The 25,211-nt window shown below is 37.5% G+C and overlaps 3 protein-coding genes across 3 annotated transcripts; 2 read left to right on the top strand and 1 right to left on the bottom strand.

The window, feature by feature from the left end:
- Window positions 1-4,582: 4,582 nt before the first annotated feature.
- LOC122007069 (probable hexosyltransferase MUCI70) lies at window positions 4,583-13,820 on the top strand. The gene is made up of 9 exons (XM_042562832.1): window positions 4,583-5,360; window positions 6,066-6,491; window positions 6,577-6,790; window positions 6,968-7,077; window positions 7,169-7,368; window positions 11,763-11,866; window positions 12,616-12,803; window positions 12,898-13,097; window positions 13,302-13,820. The coding sequence occupies exons 1-9, from the start codon at window positions 5,102-5,104 to the stop codon at window positions 13,524-13,526; spliced, it is 1,926 nt and encodes a 641-aa protein (XP_042418766.1). The 5' UTR covers window positions 4,583-5,101; the 3' UTR covers window positions 13,527-13,820.
- A 2,032-nt stretch (window positions 13,821-15,852) lies between these two features.
- On the top strand, window positions 15,853-17,681 carry LOC122004100 (GATA transcription factor 9-like). Its single transcript, XM_042559032.1, has 2 exons — window positions 15,853-16,236; window positions 16,722-17,681. The coding sequence occupies exons 1-2, from the start codon at window positions 15,919-15,921 to the stop codon at window positions 17,451-17,453; spliced, it is 1,050 nt and encodes a 349-aa protein (XP_042414966.1). The 5' UTR covers window positions 15,853-15,918; the 3' UTR covers window positions 17,454-17,681.
- Window positions 17,682-19,245: 1,564 nt separating this feature from the next.
- On the bottom strand, window positions 19,246-22,546 carry LOC122007068 (nucleobase-ascorbate transporter 2-like). Its single transcript, XM_042562831.1, has 14 exons — window positions 22,117-22,546; window positions 21,936-22,033; window positions 21,675-21,851; window positions 21,498-21,598; window positions 21,272-21,347; window positions 21,111-21,170; window positions 20,798-20,982; window positions 20,619-20,715; window positions 20,464-20,550; window positions 20,326-20,384; window positions 20,150-20,241; window positions 19,990-20,067; window positions 19,734-19,894; window positions 19,246-19,647 (listed from the first exon to the last, which is right to left on the bottom strand). Exons 1-14 carry the CDS (start codon window positions 22,208-22,210, stop codon window positions 19,435-19,437), a joined length of 1,578 nt encoding a protein of 525 aa, XP_042418765.1. The 5' UTR covers window positions 22,211-22,546; the 3' UTR covers window positions 19,246-19,434.
- Window positions 22,547-25,211: the final 2,665 nt, after the last annotated feature.

The raw sequence follows: 25,211 nt of genomic DNA, 5'->3' as shown, positions 1-25,211 counted from the left end.
TACATTGAAAGCAACGAACTTGTAATCAATTCTTTCTGTGCTTCCAATTCTGTTCTTTTCATTTGTGCTGTCAACGTTGTAAAGAGGCTACTCCGCACAGAGGAGAATCAGATAGTGCGCTTACATTCCTTGGATTAGCAATCCCCTGATTGCAAACCAAGTAAAACTCTGGTGTCTATTTTTCTTTACTTTGTCTCTTTTATTTATTTATTACAAGTGTTAATTATATAGTTGAAATCCGAGAAAGGTTCGAGTTTTATTTTGTAGGGCAATTCACCCCTCCCCTCTTGCCGGCCTTCAAAGGGACCAACACATACGCCTCTAAAATAGTAGAAATGTCATGTACATGCAGTACGAATAAATATAGAGAAAATGAATCCCCTTTGCGCACCTTCTACTGGGTTTAATAGGGTTAACAACATCCTGGTTGATTCTAAAAGAGTACGAAACCAAAGACTGAAGTAACACATTTCATCACCCTTGTAATTTAACAACTATCAAAATCCAATCATGCTATCATCTGCTTTAGGAAATCTCATTTAGCTCGATCATACGCTTACTCATATCCAGTTTTAGGGCGGCATAACCATTGCGACCAGACTTTTTGCTCCTCATCCAGTGTAAAATCTCGAATCCCATGATGATGTTATCAATAATTAGACATCCTGGGATAAAAGCACTCTGGGAATTTTCAATAAGTCTTGAGAGAATATGCCTGAGTCGATTGATGAGAGATCAAGAAACAATTTTATAGTAGATATTGTGGAGGCTAATCGACCTAAAATCTTTCATGAGTCTAATATCATCTTTAGAAGAGTTAATGGATGAGAAAAGAGTCTTGAAATAATCCATCATAATCTTTGACATCTCGCTATCCTCGATGCATCAGACATTGTAGCGCGAAAACAAGACAGTAATGTTATTCTGACTTCTACGAAAGGAGGCTTGGGAACTGTGTATTATGATCTCCATCCTTAAGCCAAGATGCTCTACTTCTTTTTCTCCAATGCAATCCCTCCTTAGTAGCAAGATCCTCTACTTCTGTTTCTAGTTCTTTAATCTGTGCTGTATGACAACTCCACTGAGAATTTGTCTTGAGATCATTCAATTTCTCTCTCTATGCTCTAAGTCGCCTAGGAATCTTACGGAACTTGTTGTTATCCCATCGGATCAGAGCACTTTTTCAAGACTCCATGCGCTCCACTAGAGAAGAGTAGGGGTCGCTGGAACCTCAATCTTGCTCAATTACCTCTCTACAATCATCCTCTAAAAGTTAACCCTTTTCAAATTGAAATCTAAACTTATTGAGCCCACGACTTGCTTGGTTATTAATTTGGTCCCTTTGTAACTTCATATAGATAGGTCTGTGATTGGAATGAAAAAAACTCCAAAGAAATCGTCAAGCCATACGGAAAAGTATGCGCCACTTCAATTCCCTCGTAAGTCGGTCCAAACGCTCAAATATAACACTGTTAGACTCCTTTCTATTCACCTATATAAAGAATTTCCCACTATAATGAAGATCCTTAAGCTCACATAAATCAAGTACTTCTCGAAAAACTTTCATTTGAGTCGGAGCCCGCCTATTTCCTCCCAATTTTTCACTATCAAAGCATATTTCATTAAAATTCCCTTTGGCTAGCCCTAATATCTCCTTGAGCTCCGAGATATCCCTAAATTGATTCAATAGTTCCCATGAGAAATGGTGAAGAGAAGCTTTTGGATGTCTATAGAAATCGGTGAAATGCCACACCATATCTACTTCATACACCAGATAATCTATATGCCCATAAAAATAAAATTTAATCAAAATATGAATCGATTCTTTTTAAAATAATACTAGTCCACCACTCCTTTCCCTACCATCCATCATAAAATATCCTGTGAATCCCACCTTATATTTCTATCCTCTGTAAGAAGTCTCTCTCATTTTGATTTCACTCAAAAATAAGAGAGTGAATTTCTTTTTGATGATAAATTGCCCCAATTCCTAGAATGCCCGTGGATTCTCAAGCCCCGGGTATTCAATATTATAATATTCATTATTATGGATGGGGTTGCAGAGCAACTATCACCGCAATATCCATAGACTCCAAGGTATTCACCCCATTTTCCCCCCTTTTCTTAAAGGGACTTGTATACTCCTGTGCAAAGGTATCAGAACTCACCTGTGCACTTCTTTTAACTCCTAAAGTAAATTGGGACTCCGATATCTCCCTGCTCTTTCTCCTAGCCCTTCTCTTCCACTGTTACATTCCAGATTCATTTCCTTTTCCCAACTTTAACCCATCATTAACAAGCACAACTTCCTTCGGTTCCAATACTAGTATTATAGGCCAAGACTGATTAGGGGATTTCTCAGTAACAGAGGATAGTAAAGCAGCTTGAGTAATCTAATCCGCCTCATAAGTAGGGTTGTAAATGAACCAAGCGTTCATGAACAAGCTTGGTGTTTGGTTTGGTAAGAGCTTGTTTATGTTCATTCAATATAAATAAGATTAATTAAACAAACAAGCTTGAACAACTCGTTAAGCTAAACAAACAAGCTTGAACACATATGTGTTCAGCTCGTTAATGTTTGTGAACAATGTTCGTGAATCATATTCATTAATAAAACTCTTTTCAATATGCTAAATAAATAATAAAATAAATAAATAAATTTAAATTATCAAGCTCAATAACCAATTAAACAATTAAAAATTTCAAACAATCAAATAATCTTGAATTGAGAGCTTGATAACATCTAAACGAACCAAGCTCGAACCAAGCTCAAGCCAAGCTTAAGCCAAGCTTGAATTGAGAGCTTGATAACATCTAAACGAACCAAGCTCAAGCCAAGTTTCAAACAAGCTCAAGCTCATAAAAAATAAATCAAGTCAATCTTGAACACTCATTTCAAAAGCTTGGTTCATTTTATGCTCGGCTTGGCTTGGTTACGTTATCAAACAAGCTTGAACACCTCAAAACTCGGCTCGACTCGACTCGACTCGACTCGACTTGTTTACAGCCCTACTCACAAGTCGGACCCTTGCTCAGAGCAGAACTCCTTATTGTCATATTCTCCTCCTTCTCAGAACCTTCGTTGGTCATAAAAGATTTCCCTTCTAATGCCATGCCACTTAAAAATTAATTACCTAGTTGCTCCAAGACATCATGCACATTCGACTCATGACCAATATTTTTTGTTCTTACCCCACTCCCCTTGGTCCCCCGACTTCCATTTCATGTGAGTTGAGACCCATAACCAAACATCATATGCAAGATTTACTTTGTTTGCCATAAAGTCATCACATTCCCGACAAGAATGACCCAATCTTCCACATGCATAGCAAAAATCAAGAATTCTTTCATAGACCAGTAATATAATTATATTATCTTTATCTTTCATCGCATTAATACGAATACACTTTCTCAGCAGTGTCTTCGTGATATTGATGTGTATTTGTATTTTGGTGAATTGTCTCAGATCGTATTTTGGTGAATCGTCCCAAGAAAGCACCATTCCCTCCCTTATCCATCTCCACAACGAGCCCTATATACCGATCTAGTTTCAGTAATAGATCTTCATGCATACATGTGAGAGGAATATTATGGAGTTGGACCTAAATGCTTGTCTCATCAAACTAATTGTGCAAGAGTGTGCCATCCAATTGGCTCCTTAAAAATTAGAAGATTTTTTGCAAAATTTCATGGTCCTTTTGTTAATGCCCTATTTCGATAATGTCGGGAATTGAATTCAAAGCTAAAAGTATTGTCACCTGTAACTTCAATATCAATCCTCCTTTCAACCCTAGAACTTAGGGCATCTATTTATAGCCTTTGGCGAGAGACTTTTACCACTACAGCTTTTGTAAGCCGTTCCTCTCCTATTCACCTTTTTGAGAGTGAATACTTTTTTTACATATAATTCTTTATATTTGGATTCATATTTCACCCTAGGTGATTCTATTGTAATTTATTATTATTATTATTATTGTTTTCTAAAAATATGTTCCTATGGTAAGTTTATGTTTTGAAAATAATTTATAAATAAATTTGTATACATGTTGCAATCGTTATCCACACTACCTGTAATATAGAACGGTATAAGTTTAGAAAAAAAATCTTAACTTTTTAAACCACTTTAATTAAATAATTATTAACGTTTTTAGTGCTCAAAATCTTTAAAAAATATAGACAAATGAAGAATGTCACCATAAGTGCTACAATTTCAATTTAACATGAATTTAAAATTTTTTAAAACAATCAAATATATATTTTTATTATTATAGTGATGATGGCTTAGTTTGGTTGGTTCCATTTAGGAAAAATAGAGTATTTTGATGGACAAATATATCATTTAATAATTATTACAATTGATTGCTTATTTTAACTAATTTAGTAAATTCTAGTACCGAAAAAAGGTGTTATCCGTACTCTCCCTCAGATGCGTACCTCTCTTTCATTGGTGACTGTTTCCGGGCCCCCTTGATTGTGGGAAAGGTAAGCATATATTATAATAATTTTTTAAAATATTCACTTTTTAATATTAAAAATTTATCGTCCGCGAAGCAAGTTTTACCCAACGATTCCAATACGGTTTTAATTTTTATTGTTCTGATTGATTTTTTACTCTTGTTAGTTTTTCTTTTTCCTACAAAAATCAGAGCTGCAAGGTCTCGGATCGACGATCGATCGGATGCCCGATTTCACGACCGCATCACGGGAATACCAACTCCGAAGCGACAAGATCTCTGTGAAGTAATGCCGACGGAGATCGATCTGCAAGAAATTTGAATTCTCTCTCTCTCTCTCTTTGGGGGAAAAGTTATAGTGTTCTAGATTTAGATTTGTGGCAGAAGGAACATTCTCTCGGATCGGCACAGATGCGGTTGCTCGAAGTTGGATATATGCCGGCGTTGTTGGAGAATTGAGTTGAGTTCGGCTGTAGCATCTTGATCTTCTTGTGTTTGGTGCTTTGACGCATTGTTCGTTGCGAGAGTGCGGATTTGAAGTTCTCGATTCGCCGAATCGGCGGTGGTTTGGATGATCGTAGGTTGGATGAGAGGGCTTTTTGAAGAGCGAAGGAGATGAAAGGGCGGCCTGTGCGTTGGGAGGGACAATGACTGGAGCGTCATTGGGTCTACGATCTCTGAGTTATGGATCATTGCAGCAACAGCTGCAGAACGGCTCTCTTTTGCCGACTCAGTCGCCGCCGGTCACAGTCCGCAAGCCAGCAAAAATGTCCCTTTCTGGATCCAGAGAAAAGGAGAGGATCTTGGTTCGGGTGTGCAAGTTTGCAGGGAGGAGAAAGGTTGGGATGTTGCTCTTGCTCATCGCCTCCGTTGCTGTGCTCTCCTCTAATTCTGTCTTATGGAAAGGTTATCCCTCTTCCTTTCTTTGTCTTTGTGCAAATCTTCAGTCACCCATTGAATTAGCAGGCACATGAACTTATTTGAGCTTGGATGCCATCAATATTTACTTATTTCCACGGAGATCAAACATCTTAAGTCCTGATCGTCTAACTGTTTTCAGGACATCCATTGCTATAGTTTCCCATGCATTTCCAATAGGATGATACTAGCCTAAAGTAAATGTAGGTTTATAAGACACTTATTTAACCATACTTGAATTTTTCACAAGGATACAGTGCAAACGTTAGCTTTGTTATGCTCCACCTAGAAAGTATCTAAAAAGTTATTTATTCAATCAATTGTATTTGATTTGGACATATGGCTAATGCGAATAATCAACACCGAGTGTTGAGCAATATCTATTTTTTTATCTGTGACAACTGAAAATTCTTAGCTATGGTTTCTGCTAGTCATGAGATAGACTATAACACAAGCTACCTAGTCCAATTAGTTATTACTGGTGAATTCATATTGTTGTTCCTTGCGACTTGTTCACTGTCTAGCAAGGCAATCATAGAATGCAGTTATAATCTTTGTTCCTTTGGCAAAAGGATATTTGAATGGTTAAACCTATGATTACTGAATATTTGAACTCTATTTTGTTATTAACCGGTTCTATTGTTTATTGGCAATTTGGCATATCATATGACAATTTTATGGTGGAGATTTCAGATGAAAATGGATCAGCAAGCCCCGACTCTGGCATGGGTTTCACAGACCAAGTATTGAGTTTTGTAAATCCTGGTAGGTTAACGTTAGATAATGTCAGGCAGCCCTTTATTCTAGAAACAGATACCGAGTTTGATACAACTAGGAGATCAGTCCATGAATCCGGAAACCTTGACTTTAGCAAGGAGTTCACAGATCCTATCCAGAATTTTGTAAATTCTGATAGGTTATCCATTAATAATGACAAGGATCCTGATCTTCCAGCAAAAGAACCAAAGCCTGATAACAATACCAGTTCTATGCAAAAATCTGTAACTACCAACAATGTAACTGGGCTTTCTGCTCCCATGCTTCCTTCAACACCACATCCTTGTGAAAGTTTTTCATTTCCTCCACCGCTAGCAGATAAAAAGCGCACTGGTCCACGACGTATGTCTTGTGATCTCATCATTTGTAAAAGAACACTGATAATTAGGTGTATTTATAGACTAACTCAAACATTCTCTCTTTGCAGCCTGTCCTGTTTGTTATGTACCTGTAGAGCATGCTGTGCTCCTTATGCCACCTTCACCTGCACCTTCCCCTCTCCTTAAGAGTTTAAGTTACATTTCAGAAGTTAACTTGATTGCCAATGAGTCGAATGGAGGCTCTGTCTTCGGAGGACATCCATCATTTCAGGAGAGGATTGAATCTTTCAATATAAAGGAATCAATGACTGTGCACTGTGGGTATGCTTTGCTCCTTAACAGTCCATTTCTCTGATTAGAGGGAGTGGATATATTTTATAATTTGAAACATCTATTTATGATGCCTTATTTTACTTTTTTCAATGAATCTTCTTAATTAGATCTATTGATTTTTCAAATGCTATTCTTGTCTAAGCCAATGTTAACTGTTGTTTTAAGATTTGCCAAGGGAATGAAACCTGGTCAAGGGACTGGGTTTGACATAGATGAGACTGATCTTCTTGAGATGGAGGAATGTCATGATGTTGTTGTAGCTTCTGCTATTTTTGGTATAGTAATTCTACTATCCATTTTGTCGTGGTTGTTATTTTGCGCTGTTTGATGCGCTCATAGATTCACTTATGTCTTCTGGTTGATCAGGAAATTATGATATAATGCAACAACCAAAGAATGTCAGTGACTATGCAAAGAGGCATGCATGCTTTTACATGTTTGTTGACGAAGAAACTGAAACATACATAAAAAATTCTAGTGGCTCAGTCAATACCAAAAGAGTTGGTTTGTGGAGAGTGGTGGTGGTTCGGAACCTTCCTTATGTAGATGCCAGGCGTAATGGAAAGGTACTTTTTATATCTCTAATCATATGTTAGTTTTAATTGTGGTAACTACCAGTTAGCATATTTGAAGATTACTGCTTAAATTGTAGTTAGTGACTATATTGTCCTAATATTGTTGATTCCTTCATTAGTTTATCTTTGTTACAGTTCAGGATTCCTTGATCATGCTTGAGTTGCAGGCATACTACGACACTTGATAAGTTCCTTATTTTTTGCAGTTTTAGTGATAATATATCTTCTGATATATACTGCTTCTAGACTATAAAACTGTTAAAGCATGCAGCCTTTTAAGCTAATGATCAATTATCATACATACTGAAAGGACATAACCCGTCAAAGATTTGACTCAAACAACATTCCATAAATTGCTTTCCAGTAAGGATTTTGAGTGATCTAATGTTTGAAATCTCTAGTTGTGTGGGTTTGACTAGGTTAATACTAATTATAGTGCATAACTGGAATGATACAATTTTAGCACCTTATTATGCCAACATTCGGTATGCTTCTAGAAGAATTTAGATAACATGTTTCGACATGTGTTAAAGCATGCTAAGATTTAAATGAATTTTACTTTTTAATCAACCTTCACTTACATTTTTTTTTTACTTTAATAAGGCTATATCAATAATAATTTGAATTAAGAATAATATTATTATTACTTTAATGTGTATTGGGATAAACTCATATAAGTTTTACACCAATAATCTTCTTCCTCTTATCTTAATTTATTTGCTTATACAAATAAAACAGAATTAGATAATTAATTGAATTAGAATTTTAGAGGATTAAACTATAAAACCATAACAAATATTACTTAAATTCATCTCAATGTATGTCGTAGTGTGCCAAAGTGTGTTTGATGTCAGCGTGACACAATTCTCATCATCACAATCGCTACAGGAGACACAAGAGGGATTATTCATGCTGATCAATTTTAGCTTTTGGTGATGTATCAAAATACATGTCTTGACTATACCACTCAAAATGGTACCGGATTTCAAACCATGGAGAGATCTAAAATTATATGTGTCTAGAAGTTGAAGCTTTCTTTTCTAGGATCATTTCACCTATCTCGTCCAGGAAAATTTAATAGCAATCTCGACCAAATAACGAGAACTATCAACAAAGAGCTAGATGTCTAAAAGATCAAATTTGGTGAAAAGTTCAAAATAATGAGCAATTGTCTAATATTAAATAACATTCAGTAGTAACTTAATTTTTCAACTAGCTACAAGTGTTTTACCTGAAGGGGTATGTTTAAGGTTTTAGTGGTAAGGAACATATGGCGACATGTAAATTTCCCAATCTGGTTTAGATCTACCTTATGCTACATGGAGTAAAATTCTGGCTTGGAGTAAAATTCTGGCATTTCTTGCAAAGAAAATATGTCAATTACTAACTTGTGAAGTTCATCAAATTCTGGCTTGATTTCTTTTTCTAGAACTTATTAAATAAGAAGTGTGTCTCAGGCTAGAGGAAATTACTTGTAGAATAAAGTGGAGTAAATGGAGAAACCTTAATGTATATTATAGGCGTTGAAGCTAGGAGAGTTTGTGCCCATTGGTCTCACATGTACAAGTGCGGTGGTCCGTCATAAAGGGGTATCCCCGTGCATGAAACTTCCACTAATGTGGTGGTCCATCATATAAAATATAAATATAAATATAAATTACTATGTTTTTTTTACAACTCTAGCTTTTGTGACACATGATTGGCCAATCAACTTTAACATGGTGGTGTTTAAATATTACCTATGTTAAGCATGGTGGTTCATTACAAATATAAATTGTTCTCTTTTCTAACTGCCTAAGTTTTTGGAATAAATTGTTAGCTTATCAAATTCACTATAGTATCCTAATCTGGTTTGAATTGTAATTGTGTGATAAGAAAGGTTCATACCTCTGACTCATGATGGATGAGAGGAGGCATGTTGAATCTAGGAGGCTTCACACCCATTGATCTCAGATGGTTAAGTATGGTGGTCTATTAAATAAAGTATAAATATAAATTGGTTCCTTTCCTAATGGCTTTCACACCCATTCACACCCATTGATCTTTTTGGAATAAGTGTGTTAGCCAATCAAATTCAACAATAGCAAACAAAAAGATGCCTTAACTGTTTACATCTTAATACTAGTGGAATGAGTACAAGCATTATTTGAAACTGATTCATTTAACGTGTACCTTTCTTATGGAATAGGATCTACTATGGTAAATCATTTAAAGAACCATCAACCAATATGTATTTTTTGGTTAAGTACATCATTGACAATGTTTTAGAACTTGCTGTCTGTTCTTGGTTCAAATAATAGTCTATTATTGAGAATAAACAAATAATTCTACTTGAGCCAAATCAGAATGACACATCACAAAAGAGAATGATAAATCACATGGAGATCTAATACCATTTGAGGTGACATAGGGATAAAAAATCTCGCACACAGAAATAATCATCTCACATAGAAAATGAAAAGTCTAATAAAGAAGTATTGTTATGCAAAAATGATAATTAACATGGGAAAATTTGAATTTATTTTAAACATTGCAGTCCAAATAAAATTACAAATAAATAAAAAAATACCTAAAACAACTTATCCTTTAAAAATTAAAATTTTAATTTGCAATGTTCTCTCCTACTAAGGAGAACCTAATTGTAGGTGACTTGTCAATATTTTTCTTAGATAATCATTTTAAAGCATAAGGAACAATGGCATCACCAACTTTGCCACCATGTTCATTATATCTCATTGATCATCCCTTCTATTTAGTCAATTAGTGAGGAGTCGGCGACTCGGCGTAGTCTATTTCTCTAACTTCTTGAGGAATTAAGGCTTAATTTATTTTCTTCTTCTTTTGGTTGTCACTTCCTGTGAATAAGAAAACTTCTCAAGTGATCATAGACCAAGGATAATGTTTACATCTCCTTAGTAATCATTGGCAGTAGAAATGATAATGCTGAGGATGGATCTACTGGGTAAAGAAGCATGACTTATGATAAAGTTAACATACTAGGATGGTGCCTCGATGCTTCCTAGTAAATTAATAAATCATCAAACATGAAAGTTAAACTAATGATTAAATGGGTAAGTTAAATAAACTTGAATTATAATTATTTTTTCTCAAAAACAATTATATATTGGACAATAACAATCCTAGTGTATTTTTGTAATAGACAATTTGAGTTAATGAATGCAAGAGGATAAATTTACCATATCACTAAATATATTAATCATTATTCAATATAATTGTGATCTTGAGATCAACTTTCATCTCTTGTATTAGCTTAATAAGACTCTTGTATGGTGGAAGTAATAGATAGGGAAACAAAGTCGCCAGACTTACGTGTTTGGGGTCATAAGTAACTGTAAAAGGACATGTATCAATTAAATCATAATTGTTTTGTTATCATCTTGAATTCTTATTTCTTGCTGTTTGTTTCATTTAATATTCACTTTCGATCTTTCAAAGTAACATGAATGAACGAGATATAATTTGTAAGTCTAAGTTCTGATTAAGAGTAGGTAAAGTTCTTTATAAAGGTTGAGTGAATAGGAGATTCTTTAAGATTTATGCCATCAGGGGACTTTTCTAAGAAGAAATTAGGGATCTTCTAAGTCACTAGAGGCTGTAGTGCATCTTCTAAGACTAAACCATAGGCAGATCTTCTAGAATTGTCATCAAGAATTTTTTTAAGGTCAATACTTGTGGCACAGTCATTTTCTCTTTAATATCTATTGAAAGTTACTTGGTTAAATAACAAGGTTGGCAGTCTTACAGGCAGAAGAAACCAATTAATTATAAAATCCCTTGAGTTTTGCCACATGAATTAGTTAAAGGTACATTGATTTTAGATAGGTATGGGGCGTTAGGTAGTGTTTTCAGAGTATGTGTCACTTTTTTATAATTTCTTTTCTTTTCAACTTTAGGTAGTTGTCAGTTATCTAGTCACACTTAGCACAAGTTGTTGATTGTTGAAAAAATGTGCACTAACAGTTCTGTAGTGTTTTTTTTTCCCTCGATGAAAATACAGGCGAAATCAAGCCCTGTATATAGAGAGCACATTGCAATTTAACAATGATGTATAGACAGCAGCTATAGGTGGATCTTGGCAAAACGTGAGGATGCACATTCTTTTAGTAATTAGTTATTGAATTTTATAGATATTGTTAGTGTGGAACTTAGGCAGAAAATTGAATTGATTTCATACTGTGTGTAAGAGTTTGTTATGATATTTTGCTACCTTCCTCAATTGGTTATGTCCAGAAATGACTTTGTAAGGTGAGACTATGTTTCATGTTCCATTGGTTTTTTATCGTCTCTGAAGTAATAAATTTTTGAATGTTGTTCATGATCAAGATATGCCACACATGATTCTGACTAACGTCTATATCTATCAGGTTCCAAAGCTCTTGCTACATAGGCTTTTCCCAAATGCCCGATTCTCTCTTTGGATTGATGGAAAACTTGAGCTTGCTGTGGACCCTTATCAAGTTCTTGAGAGGTATACTTAATCAATGAGCATGCTTTTTATTCAATATTTCACTCAAATACATAAATAACTATATGATATCTCAATTAGGCTTTCAGATATTGGTTTAACTTATGTAACATTATGCTGCAACTGAATTAGTTTTCTGATTTAACTTCCATCTTGGAAAAGTATTATACTTATTAGATTAGTGATTAATGTAGGTCACATGATTTGTAGTTGAATGATAGCAGTTTTTTTTTTTTTGGGAAAAAAATTTAAACGGAAGTAATTGGGTTTACACCCAGATTGACCAGCCTAGTAAAGTCACAAGGTGATAGAAAATTGTGGTTGCCCAGTGTCTTCATTTCATCAAGTGATGATCTATTATGCTTTTTGTTTGTCCAAGAAAGAAACTGATGTTACTATTTTCTGTGTCATGGTTCTGCACTAATGTATACCAAAATATTCTCTGTATGTCTGAATCCAAAAAATAAAAATAAAAAAGACCTGTCAAAGGTTCCTCAGTGCTAGATTGAATACTTCATTTTGTGCAAAGGACAAATATGACTTGTCTGCAAATAGTATGAAAAAGAAAAAGACTGTTATTCTAGCCTTTTTCCCCCTCCTTTTTGGTTTCTGAAACTATTTTGCTCCCCCATAATTTGATAGGGTCTATGAGTATGTAGATTTTTCAAAATTCTCCCTTTTCTCATCCAAACAAAATTTGGAAATTTGGAATACCTTACATATATACCATCACTGCTTTGATTGGATTTCAGATTCTTGTGGCGGAAGAACTACACTTTTGCTATCTCTCGGCACTACAAGCGCTTTGATGTTTTTGAGGAAGCAGAGGCTAACAAGGCTGCTGGAAAGTATGATAATGCGTCTATAGATTTTCAAATAGAATTTTATAAGAAAGAGGGTCTAACACATTATTCTCCATCCAAGCTTCCCATTACAAGTGGTCAGTAATCGATCCTCTTACTATGGATTGCTTGAAAGGTTTTATAGTTCTATGTTGCCAGTTTTCTAAAGATTTTTTATTATAAAAACTACAGATGTTCCTGAGGGATGTGTGATCATCAAGGAACACATACCTATTACCAATCTATTCACATGTTTGTGGTTCAACGAAGTTGACCGTTTTACCTCTAGGGATCAAATCAGTTTCAGTACCGTCAGGGATAAGCTAATGTCTAGAGTGAATTGGACAATTAACATGTTCATGGACTGTGAAAGGCGCAACTTTGTTGTTCAGGTAACGACCTATGCAAGCTTAGAAAACAAAGAATTCCTGGTTCAAACTTACCTACTTCTTTGTGCCAATCGTTCTGTTTCTCGTATGCACTAAATGCTATGATTTGTTTGAGTGCCTAGAGCATCACTACTTTGTCATCCAAGTAGTCATAGGATACAATCAATGTACTCTGAAAAATAGTCTCGTCTTGTCTTTGGTATGCAGGCATACCACAGAGACTTGTTGGAACAACGGAAAGTCCTTACTGCCTCCATTTTTCCGCCACCTTCAGAAGCAACTAACGAGCCCCCTAGAAAAACAGTTCCAGATACAAGAGCTCCTCCGTCAAGGAAGCTGCCCCCCAAGATTCCCGCAAGGCGTGGGAGGGACAAAAGGTCCGGTTCGAGGCGCCATCATCCTAGATCTGCCATGGGAAAAGAAAGCAATTGAATTTGAAGTTTTTGCATGATTCTTTGTTCAGGTCTGCATGAAACTTGCTGCGCTCCATTCTTTAGTGTCATGCTCTACCAATTTTGTGAGAAACTGTTGATAGCAATTCTTTTTGTTTCCTTATGAATAACCAATACAAGATAAACAAATAAGTAGAATGGACATATCGAAGAAAGTCATTGCCTACGCATCAGTCTTATTATTTTTGTTACGGCTATACCATCTCGACATTAAGTCATTGAACTCTTGTAACATACAGATTTGCTAATGGAAAAACTATTCCTGTTAGTACTATTTCTGCCTTAGCATTTAACATAAATTCTCCTTTCGCTCCTGTGTGTCTTCCTACGATACGGTATAGAGAAAAAGGCTACCATTGCCATGATTCATTGAAACTCTATCCTAGAGTTTCAATGATAGCTCTTAACCATCCTCCTGCCAGCATGATTCTTGAATCACCACCATGCTCTACATCTTGCTATCGGCCCCAAAACCGAACACCGAGTGTTCGACTAAAAGGACACAAAATGTCATTTTTTTTTCTATGACACAACACATTGATGAGGAGCTACTTCTAGAGCGTCTCATCTTCCTCACCAAGTTTGTTATCTTTGCAAAGCTATTTACTACTTGAAATAAGTTATTTGTGCATTCCTGGCAAAATTCGACATAGTTATGGTCGCTCTTTGACTTCGACATGGTCCTTACAACACAATTCTATTTATTTTTAAAGTTTCTACTTATTCTCCTTTTCTTAAATGTTAATGACGTAGTTATTATAGAAAATGATTCCACCAGAATTTTATAAAAAAAAACTTAAACTAGCTAATGAACCTATTCCATTTAAAAATTCGAAAGTTTAATATTTTTTAAATCATAAAACTTTTATAAATCTATTGCAAGGGTTGATTAGTGAGTATCATTACATTTGTGATAAATTTTATTAAATCTTTCTGAGTTTAAAAATTTATTACTTTCAATTTATATTATTAAAAAAATATATTAATTTTAATTCAAACTAATTCAGAATTATTTAGATTTTATGTGATTAAAAGGATGTTTGGCTGAGTTTATAAGCTCTCTAAAAGAGCTTATAAGCTGTTTTAGAGCTTATAAGCTCTTCAAATTTATTTGGTAACATTTTGTTCAAATAGTTTATAAGTTGTCAAAATAAGATGTTTTGGAGCTTATAAGTTATTTTTAAAAAAGTATGGAAGACCCTACTTTAAAAAAAAAATCTTATTTTAATAATTTTTTTCTCTAAAATATTCTTATATAATTTCATAAATCCTCATCTTATCCTCCATAATTTTTTATAAGTCTAATATCTTTTTATCTCCGCCGACTTCTCTTCAGTACTGTGTCATCTTCTTCACAAACGTCTCTTTCCAATTTTCTCTCCCCCGGTACAAAAATTCGCTCAAAATCCTTTATTAATAAAAAGTCCAAAATCATCTATTAATAGTATTATATCCTTTTTGATAATTTTATTAATAAAAAGATCTTATAATATCAAACACATCAATACCTTTAAGTTGATTATAATAAATTTATCTAAATATTTATTTTTAAAATAAGATCTAATAATTTATAAGCAGTTTATAAACTGTTTTTAATAAGTTTAGCCAAACGAAACCGCGTTGGAGGCGTCCCAAAGATCTCTGACTGACACGTGCCTCCTCCCCGCTTCTTTAACCTGACGCCGTGTAATCGTCGCTAAAAAACACAAAAATAAAAACAAATAAATAAACGTGCTATTTACAGCCTGTAAATCAAAGCCAATTATCTCGATTAATTAAAAGCCTAAACCCGCGCCAAGCAACAAACCTCCACCGCGTCGGATCCTCGCGCGAAACAAGAAGGGGAATTGGGGGCCGCCATCGACGTGAGGAAACGGGTTTCCCGAATAAGGGAAACGGGGAATAACAGTAGCATCCGGCTGAGAACTTGGACGGCAATGCACGAGTCGCATTTACAAGCAGCGATGGATCGACTCCGCATGAAGAGCTGTGGAAATAGAAATTTCTAGAAAAAGTATATTTATATATTTTAAAAAGTTGTTTTTTAGTGCTTTTTTTTTAAAAAAAATTCAAATAATTTTTCGGAAGAGAATTTCCATTAATTAACACGAAATTAATAAACCTGGGCGCTTTATTAATCGTGGGAATTAGCTTAATTCCGAAAGTGCCCTTCTTTCCGGTGGCTTTGTGGAAGGTATAGCGAGTGAAGACGAGGAGGGCATTTTGGGTAAAAGAGGGCACTCGCACGATCGTATGAGTATTTAAGGCTTCATTTCACCTCAGTCTCGTCCCCCTGCGGCGAGCAAACCCGGAGATTCCTCTTTTTGGGTTCCGATCTCGATCTCTCTGGAAACCCTAGCTCGGAGCGGGGGATGGAGGCGCCGGATCTCTTCCACGCTGGTTTCTGCCGCGCTGGGGCCGCGCATTGCGGGCCGGAGAAGGTTGGAGGTGGAGGGGAGCAGTTCGTGGTCGAGGATCTGCTGGATTTCTCCAATGAGGAGGAGGCCGCGGGGTGGGGCGCCGCCGCCGAAGAAGAAGGCGGATCCGATGGCGCCGCTGAAAATTTGACTGGTTCCTCCACCGTCAAGGCCACGGACAGCTGTTGCAACTCCTTGTCCGCTTGTGACCGCGAGGCTGTCTTCCGTCGGAGCATGGCCGACGCCGGCCTCCCAGACGACTTCTGTGAACCGGTAAATTGAACCTTATTTGTTTCTCCTCATGAATGTGTACTAATTTATTGTTGTATAGGAAGCGGATTGTGTGAACGCGTTTATCACTGTGGCAATTGAACGTTGGATTTTCGAATTTTCTAAACGTCTGTTTCAAGGTTGAAATGAGAGACACAGAGTAATTTTATGCTTCTTCTTTCTATTTTTCCTTTTTTTTTTTTTGATGAATTTGTTACAGAGGTTGCAAAAGAAATCATCCATATCCGGCAGATCCCTCTTTCAATTTGGAGTTAATTTTAGTTCAGTTTTCACTTTGGAGTTTAGGGCAGCCAAAACTGAAACGATGTAAGAAGAAACGATCCTACTCGTAGTAATTTGTTTAGTTCATCGAACCAACAACTGGATTCATACTCTGCAACAAAATTCTGCTCTCAAAGTGGGTATTGTTGAGATGGAATGGAAAATGTTTTTGGTTAATTTAATTTAATTTCCTATCGCGAATGCAGCAGTACGATGCAATGGCGGAGCTGACGAAGCTCGAATTCGAGTGGGCGATGTCCGATGTCTCAGAGGATTCTTTCTCCAGCAAAGACCTGCACAAGCTTCATCTCATCAGCGGTGTCAATTCCACCGCCTCCTCTTCCTCGTCGTGCACCGCCACGGCCACCGCTTTGGCAGCTGCCTGCCAGGCCGACCAAGTGTCCACCTTCCGCCCCGAGGCGCCCGTCCCGGGCAAGGCGCGGAGCAAGCGCTCCCGGGGCGCCCCTGGCAATTGGTCCTCCCGGCTGCTTGTCCTGTCCCACTCGGCCGCTGAGGCTGGGCCGTCACAGGACTCGGAGCTCATCGCGCCACCCGCCGCCGTTGCCTCCAAGAAGCCCCAGAAGAAGGAGTCGGCGGGGGTGGTCACCACTGCCAATAACGGGCGCCGGTGCCTCCACTGCCAGACTAACAAGACGCCGCAGTGGCGGACGGGGCCGATGGGCCCCAAAACACTATGCAACGCCTGCGGCGTCCGCTTCAAGTCTGGCCGCCTCGTCCCGGAGTACCGCCCAGCCGCCAGCCCCAACTTCGTCGTCTCCCAGCACTCCAACTCCCACCGCAAGGTCCTCGAGCTCCGCAGTCAGAAGGAACTCCAGCAGCAACTTGCCGCCCCCACTAGCGCCCTCTACGACCCCCCTCCGGCTTCCCTCCCCGGCGGCTTCTTGATCCACGACCCCGACATCCGGTACCTCATCTAATTAATTACTGCAGGACAAATTTAACCATTAGGGAATTTAATCTTCTAGGCATTAATCTTTTGCACCAACTCATTCTAATTTTCCCTCAATATGCTCTTTTTTCCCTGACCTTCAAAGATCAAATTTTGATCAATTTTGATTCATAACGGATAGAATTTGTATATTTTTTTTCTGGGTAAATTGAAGAGAAGTACAAGAAGAATGGGAACTAGAATTACTACCATTACAAATGGCAACCATTTTATCATTAAACATTTTCTATAATAATGCATGTGGATTCAGTTTGTGTTCTTGGTGTTTCACTATAAGAAAGAAGCCTCATGTTTTTGTTGGAAGTGTAACCCGCGTTGCTGAGAGTCAATGAATGGTCTCCATGTTTCACTATAAGAGATTAATGCTCTACTATTCTTTATCATCATTTCTTTGGATATTTTTTGAACATACAAGGAATATTTTGTTCTTTGTGCTCTCAGGTGCCAAACATCTCTAAGAATTTGGATTCATCAAAGTTTCAAACTCTCGCAAGTTCTTGTGGTAAACCCTATTATCTTCATTGTGCTTATTTACATTTGAATTTGGATGGTTTGTTCCTACCATTTTAGGAGTCGTTTCTTAAATTCTAAAGAGTATTTTTGTTCTTGTCTTGTTATTAGGGTTTTGCTTCGTTAGCAGTCTTCGATTTTGTTCTCGTATGTATTATACTTCTTCAGCTAACTCACTTAAGATATTGTCACACAAATTCACTTAGACTAATCATTGAGTTTAGCGTTAGTTTTGTGAGAAATTTTAGTCCTCTACTCGCTCTAGCTATTGGAAGCAAAGGATTGAGTTCTATCTAATGGAGGAATTTGTAATTGGTTGGCCATGGAGAAAGGGTTTGAAGCTCTAGTGGAAGAACACAAAGACTTAATTGATTCCAATAGGTGAAGCCAAATATAAGCAAGAAAAATGTAAAGATGCTTTTTGAGAATTCCAAAAAGAGTAATGACAAGGAGAAGATGAAAGATATGAAGAAAGAAAATGATTAAGTCAGAGGCAAATGTCACTTGCTTCGGATGCTAAAAGAAGTGATATTACAAGAACGAGCGACTAAACCTAAAGTAAGAAAACAAGAAGAGCAAGAAGAAGAGATTGAAGGCTACTTGGGATGCCGTCTCAATCGATTCATTTCAAGATGAGGGATTAGTGCAAGGCCTACAAAGAACCATGCCTTCGTTACCACTTGGGATGCACTTCCAAGGTCTTCTTGTTACATTGCGTTGATGCTCATTGATGATTTGGGGGAGAGCTCAAGCGATGAAGATGAAAACGTCTCTAATGGAAAGAAAGCATCCACAAGTGATTCTAAGCTCCTCTCAAGTAGATGAATTATTTGAAAGAATTAGTATTGTTGGTCACTCACTTAATAATGTTAAGTAATCATCTTTATGGATGTTCGCACACCCTTTTTGTATCGGTTTACCCTTTTGAATGAGAGAATTTAAGGCCTAGGCAAGGGTAAATTCTCTCCTTTTAAAGACGAAAATACCACGACCTTCAATTCAATTTAAAGTAGAAGCATTTTAAATTTCAAGTTATAATCCAATGCACGAAGCATCTCGCGAAAAAAATCTATTATTATATGTAATATTATCTACATTGCAAGATGTTATTGTTGCAATAAACACATGACAACTAAATTATATGACTGCAACTTTATCATTGTGTAGGCAGGTAGGCTTCCCTTCGCTTTCAATATTACAAGTGGAAAAAAAAATAAATCAAAACCCAACTCAATATGATCTCATTTTTCTAGATAGCAGAACCATCATGAATTAAAACTAATTTATTGTCCACAAAATAAAAAAAAACACACACACACAAATTACAAAGAAAATAATGAGTTTATCCTGAAGAACAACCTATTCTTATCTACCTCTCATTGCTCAACAATCTGAGTCTGCTTCTGTCTTCCTCTACCTCAACTAAACAAAATCTTACATCACGATGGAGGGAAGAAGCGATTGAGGTTGAAGGGGAGGGTGTAGAACTCCTCATTCCTAGTATCTCCATTAAATGTTCGAAACCTCGCCCACCATGGCATGCCTCGATCGTGGCCCGTGTTCTTGTAGTCGAGCGTGTTGTCCAGGAGAATCGCCACCATTAATGCCACAGTAGGTGGCGATGTGAAGATCGTGTTTATGTAGTCGTTGAACTGCAATTGCACAAGTTGAAACTGAATCAGAAAATATTCTAGTTGAGCTGGACCGTGTTGAGCACCGGCAAGTGTTACAAACAAACCCATTGTGCCCTGGTGTGAGCTGGACCATGTTGAGCACCGGCAGCATAGCGGAAGAAGTACTCAGGAATTGATAGGCCGAGGAAGATGGAGACGCCGACGATGAAGAGGTTGCGCATGGAGTTCATGTTTGTGAACTGCAAGAAGGAGAGCCCAACCGCAGCTGAAAGACAGAATTAGAAGCAAAAAAATCAGCTATTGCAGAGAATCCAAACGGATGGATGCTAAACTTTTATGTCAGCAAGAGGACGAACATACCGACGATCCCAAAGAGAACACAATAAACCGCAGCAAAGATTGAGAAGGGAATGGAAGCAAACAATGCTCCGAATTTACCTGTCAATAGAGTTTCCCGGTTAAAACTATCATTCAAAATTTCAAGTGACTGCTTAAGTCTTATTAGTAGTGCTTGACTCACCCAAGATGGAGAAAAATATCATGAAACCAGCCGAGATCTGGATAACCCTACGACTTCCGACTCTGGTTGATCCAAGAAGCCCCACATTCTCACTGAAGAATAAAATTTCTTCGGTAAACTTTCAAGGTTTCGTATTCCAAAGTAAGAAATGAGAAACACGCGAACAAGTAACTTACACAGATACAGTGGAACCGGTTGCTGTGCCAAATAATCCGTCAAGTAGAATTCCTATTCCCTATTAAGTTTTTGAAGTACAAAAATTTACAACAATCCCGATTACATGTAGAAGTCGATGCCCTAAATCGGAAAGTCACCTGCCATCCAATGCCACGGCTTAGAACATGAGCTGGAGGAGGTGTTGCACTGGCAAGGCGAGCTGCTGCTTTGAATCCTCCGGTCGACTACAGATGACAAGATATCTATTCATGTTACTTCGATCGAGGATAACTAACTTAGTGTAACTTCTCACCTCGACTAAAGATACAAACACAGCAGCCATCATTCCAAAGGAATGTCCAGCATCAAAAGTCGGTGCACCCCATTGCAAGGGATATGGAATCTTTATCCTTTTAAAAAAGGAATCCTTTATATGTTAGTAAAATAGCGGTGCACTATAATTCAGAACAAGGAAACCAGTTAGACGTGTACCAAGGAGAAGAAGAGATGAGGTTGGCACGGTCCGTGCGACAATGGAATTGTGTACGGTCAGGCCGGTGTCTATATGCACCGCCAACAGTGAGCAAGTGGGCGTAGATCCATATGATTGTAATGGTTATCAGAAGAGAGAACCTCTCGAGTACAGGCAACCGCCGAATATAAACATGCTTCAAGTACTAAAGATATTGTCGATGTTCAAATTAGAAGGCAAGCTTAAAGAGTACATGAAAGTAGAGACTTAGAAAAGTTGGTACGATCAGTTTTAGTCAAGCTGAATCAGTGTATCAAGTAAGAAGGTAAATACCTGGGAGGCAGCCACGAAGAGTATGATCATTGGAACACCAATCTCCACACATCTCCCAACCTAATGACCAAACAAGCTTAGCTTATCGTAATCACAATTAGGTAAGCACAACATGCAAGTAGAGCTACTAAAGGAAAAAAAGAGACATCGAAGAAGAGTACCACGGGGAATCCTCTGTCGAACAAGCCAAATCCGACCAATGAAACCACTGGAACCATTCCAAGAGGGCTGAAAAATCTGTGCCAAAGACAAGAATAAGCCAAACACTAATTGGTGGATCCTTCAATTCAATAAACTATAGCAAACGAATTCAGCCGATATGGTTCGACAATGCAACTAGAGGACACACCATAAAGAGGAAGAAGAAGAAGATATATCTAGCTATACCTGGAGAAGATCCCCCACAACTGGCTGTAACCCAGTATAATCTGAATACTGGATGAGACAATTAGAGCTCCCTGTATAGCTCTCATGGTTTGCAGGAACCTCTGCAGGCACAGAGAATTAGTCTAACAAGGATTGATTCACTGGCTAGATCATGCAGCTTGACACTAATCGACTTACTTCATGGTCATCGGTTATCCGTGTCAGGGATGAGTCGCGGATTATCGAGATGATGGGAACTACAAATGCATACGAACCACCGATGACTGTGGGAAGACGAGTTCCAAATAGGGTTTGGATGAGAGTGTTTATTCCAGTTACGAAGAGCAATGTCTGGACAACTCTAGCTTTATCGTCCTGCAAAAATGGATCGAAGAGGGAAGAGATGAGGAGAATCGATTGCAAAAAGGTAGGGTTTTGGTGAGGGAGATGAGGACTTACGTCGGTGCCGCCCATCAGGGGTACCAGTAGTGTCGGGATCATGACCGCCGTGCCCAGGGAGAGTACGTAGTGCTGAAACCCTAGAACCGCCGCCTCTCCTGCGACCCAATGCGTCAGGCACAAATCGGAACAAAAAAAAAACGAAGGGGGAGGGAGGAGAAATCGAGAAGCGTGGACGAACCCCAAGAAGGATTCGAGTCGATGCAGTACTCGAATCCCTGAAGCTGATCCATGGGAGGGTGCGCCGCGATCTCCTCCGGCTTCACGTCCGCCATCTCCAGGAGAGGCCGAGCACCCAAACCAGCCAAAAAGGTCCGATCTTTTCCGGGGGGTCACCGGCACAGAACAGAAGCAAGCCGGGATTTTGACGGCAATTCGAGGATGAGGAATCAAGAAGGAAAGGGGGAAAGACGTCGGTGATTGGAAAAAGGAGCGGCTTTTGCTGTTGCTGCCCTTGCGTGGTGGCTTGCATTTATATCGTCTCCACACTGCTTCCTGCAGCGTCGCGTGTCTGGTCCGCTTGCTGAATTCGCCCGTTGGGAGTTCGATGACCGGAATGCCCATCGCATGCAGAATCCGCCAAACCAGCGACAGTAAAAAGAGGTCGTGGCGCTGCGCACTGTGCTGCTTCTGCATCGTGTTCGACGAAATTTCCACATGAAAATATTTGGTTGGCATGAGATATCCGATTTACAGACTAATCGTCTGATCATCGTTCTGCTCCTATGAAAATATTTGAAGTTCGAACACCATAGGATAAAATGAAAAAAAAAAAAAGTATGTTATTTGGCAAATCTGAAAATTTGGTGTGTGTTTTTGATAATCTTGTAATTTTAAATGTGTCTTTTAATCTATTGCCGAAATATTTTTTTGATTAAGATCAAATAATATTTATCAAATTCATAAAAAAATAGGTGTATAGTATTTTTATAAATAAACATGTTTTTATTGATATGGGATTCAAAGAAAAAGAAATGCAGCTTTGTCTAGTGGATCGAAAAGAAATAAAGAAGACAAAAAAGGGACAAAACCACTTACTTTTTTTTTCTATCTTAAAGATGAGTCAGAATGTCAGAATGAGGGTGTTGATCTGACTCAGCATCCTCGTGGAGGAATCCTCAGCCGCCTGAAGATCTAAAGACAAATGGGCATGCATGGCCACTGAAGCCACGATGAGGGAGTAGACAGTAGTAGATGGTGATTGAAGTTCTAAAGGATGATGGGGGCATGCTCCTTGACCATGGAATGGTTCAAAAATTTTGTTCCAGTAAAAATTGAAAGGGTGTTTTTTTGCTCCCAGCAGAATGGTACAGTGGTAAGGTATTTTTTAAAAATTTCAGATATTTAAAGATGAATCTATTTCGATGAATTAAAAGATAATTTCTTTTAATAAATAGTTCATCATTTTTCGATTTATTCTGATGATCATTTTTCGATTTATTCTGATGATCAATGAAAAATTTTCTTAAGACCAAACTTATCATTCCAAAATTAATTGACCTAAAATGGATACATAATGTTAACTAAAATTTTTTTAAAAATATTTTTTCTTATTGAAATCATAGAAAATAATGCTTATTTTTTATTTCATATTAAGACAGTGCTTTATTCCGTCTTAATTGATTTTTATTTAAAAAATATTCTTATTTTTAATATTATTATAGTAATTATGAGATTATAGTTGCAACATACCATAACAAAAACAAGCATTAAAAATGTAATAGAAAAAGAAATCCATCAAGAATCCATGTAGATTCTAATTATATAGTTGGTGTAAAAATGTTTTCTTTTGATGCGTAAAATCTTTTTGTGGATCTAGAGAGTAAAGTCGATTTGAGCACGATCAATATATTCATACCTCTATAGTATCCACATGAGCAGAGTCGTCGTCCTTTTCACAAACACAATTGGAGAATCTCAATTTTGTGCATATAGTGCTAGCTAGCTAATAACATTAGCTTCATTTGTTTAGGCTTGTTTGAATAACACAATAAATATTGGATTAATTATTAATCTAATAAGTTTAAGATCTAATTAGATTAACTTTGTAATCCAATAAAATTCTATTAGATTAACTCATTAATCTAACAAATTTAAGATCCGAAACTAATTTCAGACTTAAAACTTAGACCCATTTTATTTTAGTCATATTAAAATAAAATAAACTCCAAAATTGATGCGCTCTCTGTGTATGACCTAATAGGTTCTCATAACGTTGGCAGTGACTCTGAAATCACATTTTAAAGACACAAGTAATGAATGATATCTAATAATACATCATAACTACTTAAGTGACGAGAATGTCGTAGATCTAACGTAATATGTCTATGACTATTTTATTGTATAACTTAGTCATGCTGTCCATGATATCTAGATTGATTTACAAGACATAGATTGTGTCATCCTCTCATCAATTTATATGTTTCTTGATCTCTAAGTAGACTTACTTAATCAAATAAGCTCAATATCTCATATTACATTATTTGAGCATGATCTTACATTTTAGTTGTCATACTTAATTAAGGTGCCCACAAATATCACTTCCATTATATGAAAGAGATAAATTTCATCTACATCACTCACATATCTCTACATAACTCATTGCATACCTAGTGAACAACTTTATAATCAATTTTGTTAGAGGTGACGTTTGTCGACACTAAAGTACATAACTCCTTACATAGGGAACTGTAGTGACTTCAAAGTCAAAAGGCTATTTATACTAATAGTTACTATGAAAATATTTGACACTCACATAGCAAAATATTCTTATAGTAGTTCAATTCAGTGCATATTCTCTAAAATATATTCATATGTTAACTTAATATCTTATATGATCCGGCGGTAAGAACAGGGGACCCCCTTTCCGAGAAGTCAACGCCACGTGGAGGTCAAAAGGTTAAAAGGATTATCGGAGAAGGGTGGGCCGACCGGCCTAGCGGAAAGGGTTGGACCAACCGGCCGACCAGAAAAGGGTTGGACCAACCGGCCGACCGGAGTCTAACTGAAAGCAAAGGCACCCCAGCGGGAGTCGGGGTTCCGACGCTCATGATTGAACAAGGTCGTATGGCCGACCGGGTAGCTCGCTCGGCCGAATGCATAAAGTAGCAATACTGATAATAGTCCACGGAGCACACCAATGGGATTCTCCCGAGCGGACCGATCGGCCGGACGTGATGGAATTGCCGACCGGCCGGACGCTCATCATGAGGTAAGGAGAAAAGGACAAGGGAACATCTTCTGACAGTGGGCATGTTCGACGAGCAGGCCATACGC

Source organism: Zingiber officinale, chromosome 7B (assembly GCF_018446385.1).
Source record: "Zingiber officinale cultivar Zhangliang chromosome 7B, Zo_v1.1, whole genome shotgun sequence".
In the NCBI taxonomy this organism is placed as follows: domain Eukaryota; kingdom Viridiplantae; phylum Streptophyta; class Magnoliopsida; order Zingiberales; family Zingiberaceae; genus Zingiber; species Zingiber officinale.
Note: the sequence above shows the minus strand (reverse complement) of the source record. Positions and strands in the feature narration are given on the sequence as shown.

Coding starts and splice junctions, on each gene's coding strand:
- LOC122007068 (XM_042562831.1), bottom strand. CDS start 22,210: ATGGCGGACGTGAAGCCGGAGGAGATCGCGGCGCACCCTCCCATGGAT. Junction 20,716..20,797: donor CTCATCTCTTCTTCTCCTTG/GTACACGTCTAA, acceptor CTTTTTTAAAAG/GATAAAGATTCCATATCCCT. Junction 20,551..20,618: donor TGTTTGTATCTTTAGTCGAG/GTGAGAAGTTAC, acceptor TGTCATCTGTAG/TCGACCGGAGGATTCAAAGC.
- LOC122007069 (XM_042562832.1), top strand. CDS start 5,102: ATGACTGGAGCGTCATTGGGTCTACGATCTCTGAGTTATGGATCATTG. Junction 12,804..12,897: donor CAAGCTTCCCATTACAAGTG/GTCAGTAATCGA, acceptor TAAAAACTACAG/ATGTTCCTGAGGGATGTGTG. Junction 13,098..13,301: donor GGCGCAACTTTGTTGTTCAG/GTAACGACCTAT, acceptor TTTGGTATGCAG/GCATACCACAGAGACTTGTT.
- LOC122004100 (XM_042559032.1), top strand. CDS start 15,919: ATGGAGGCGCCGGATCTCTTCCACGCTGGTTTCTGCCGCGCTGGGGCC. Junction 16,237..16,721: donor CAGACGACTTCTGTGAACCG/GTAAATTGAACC, acceptor TCGCGAATGCAG/CAGTACGATGCAATGGCGGA.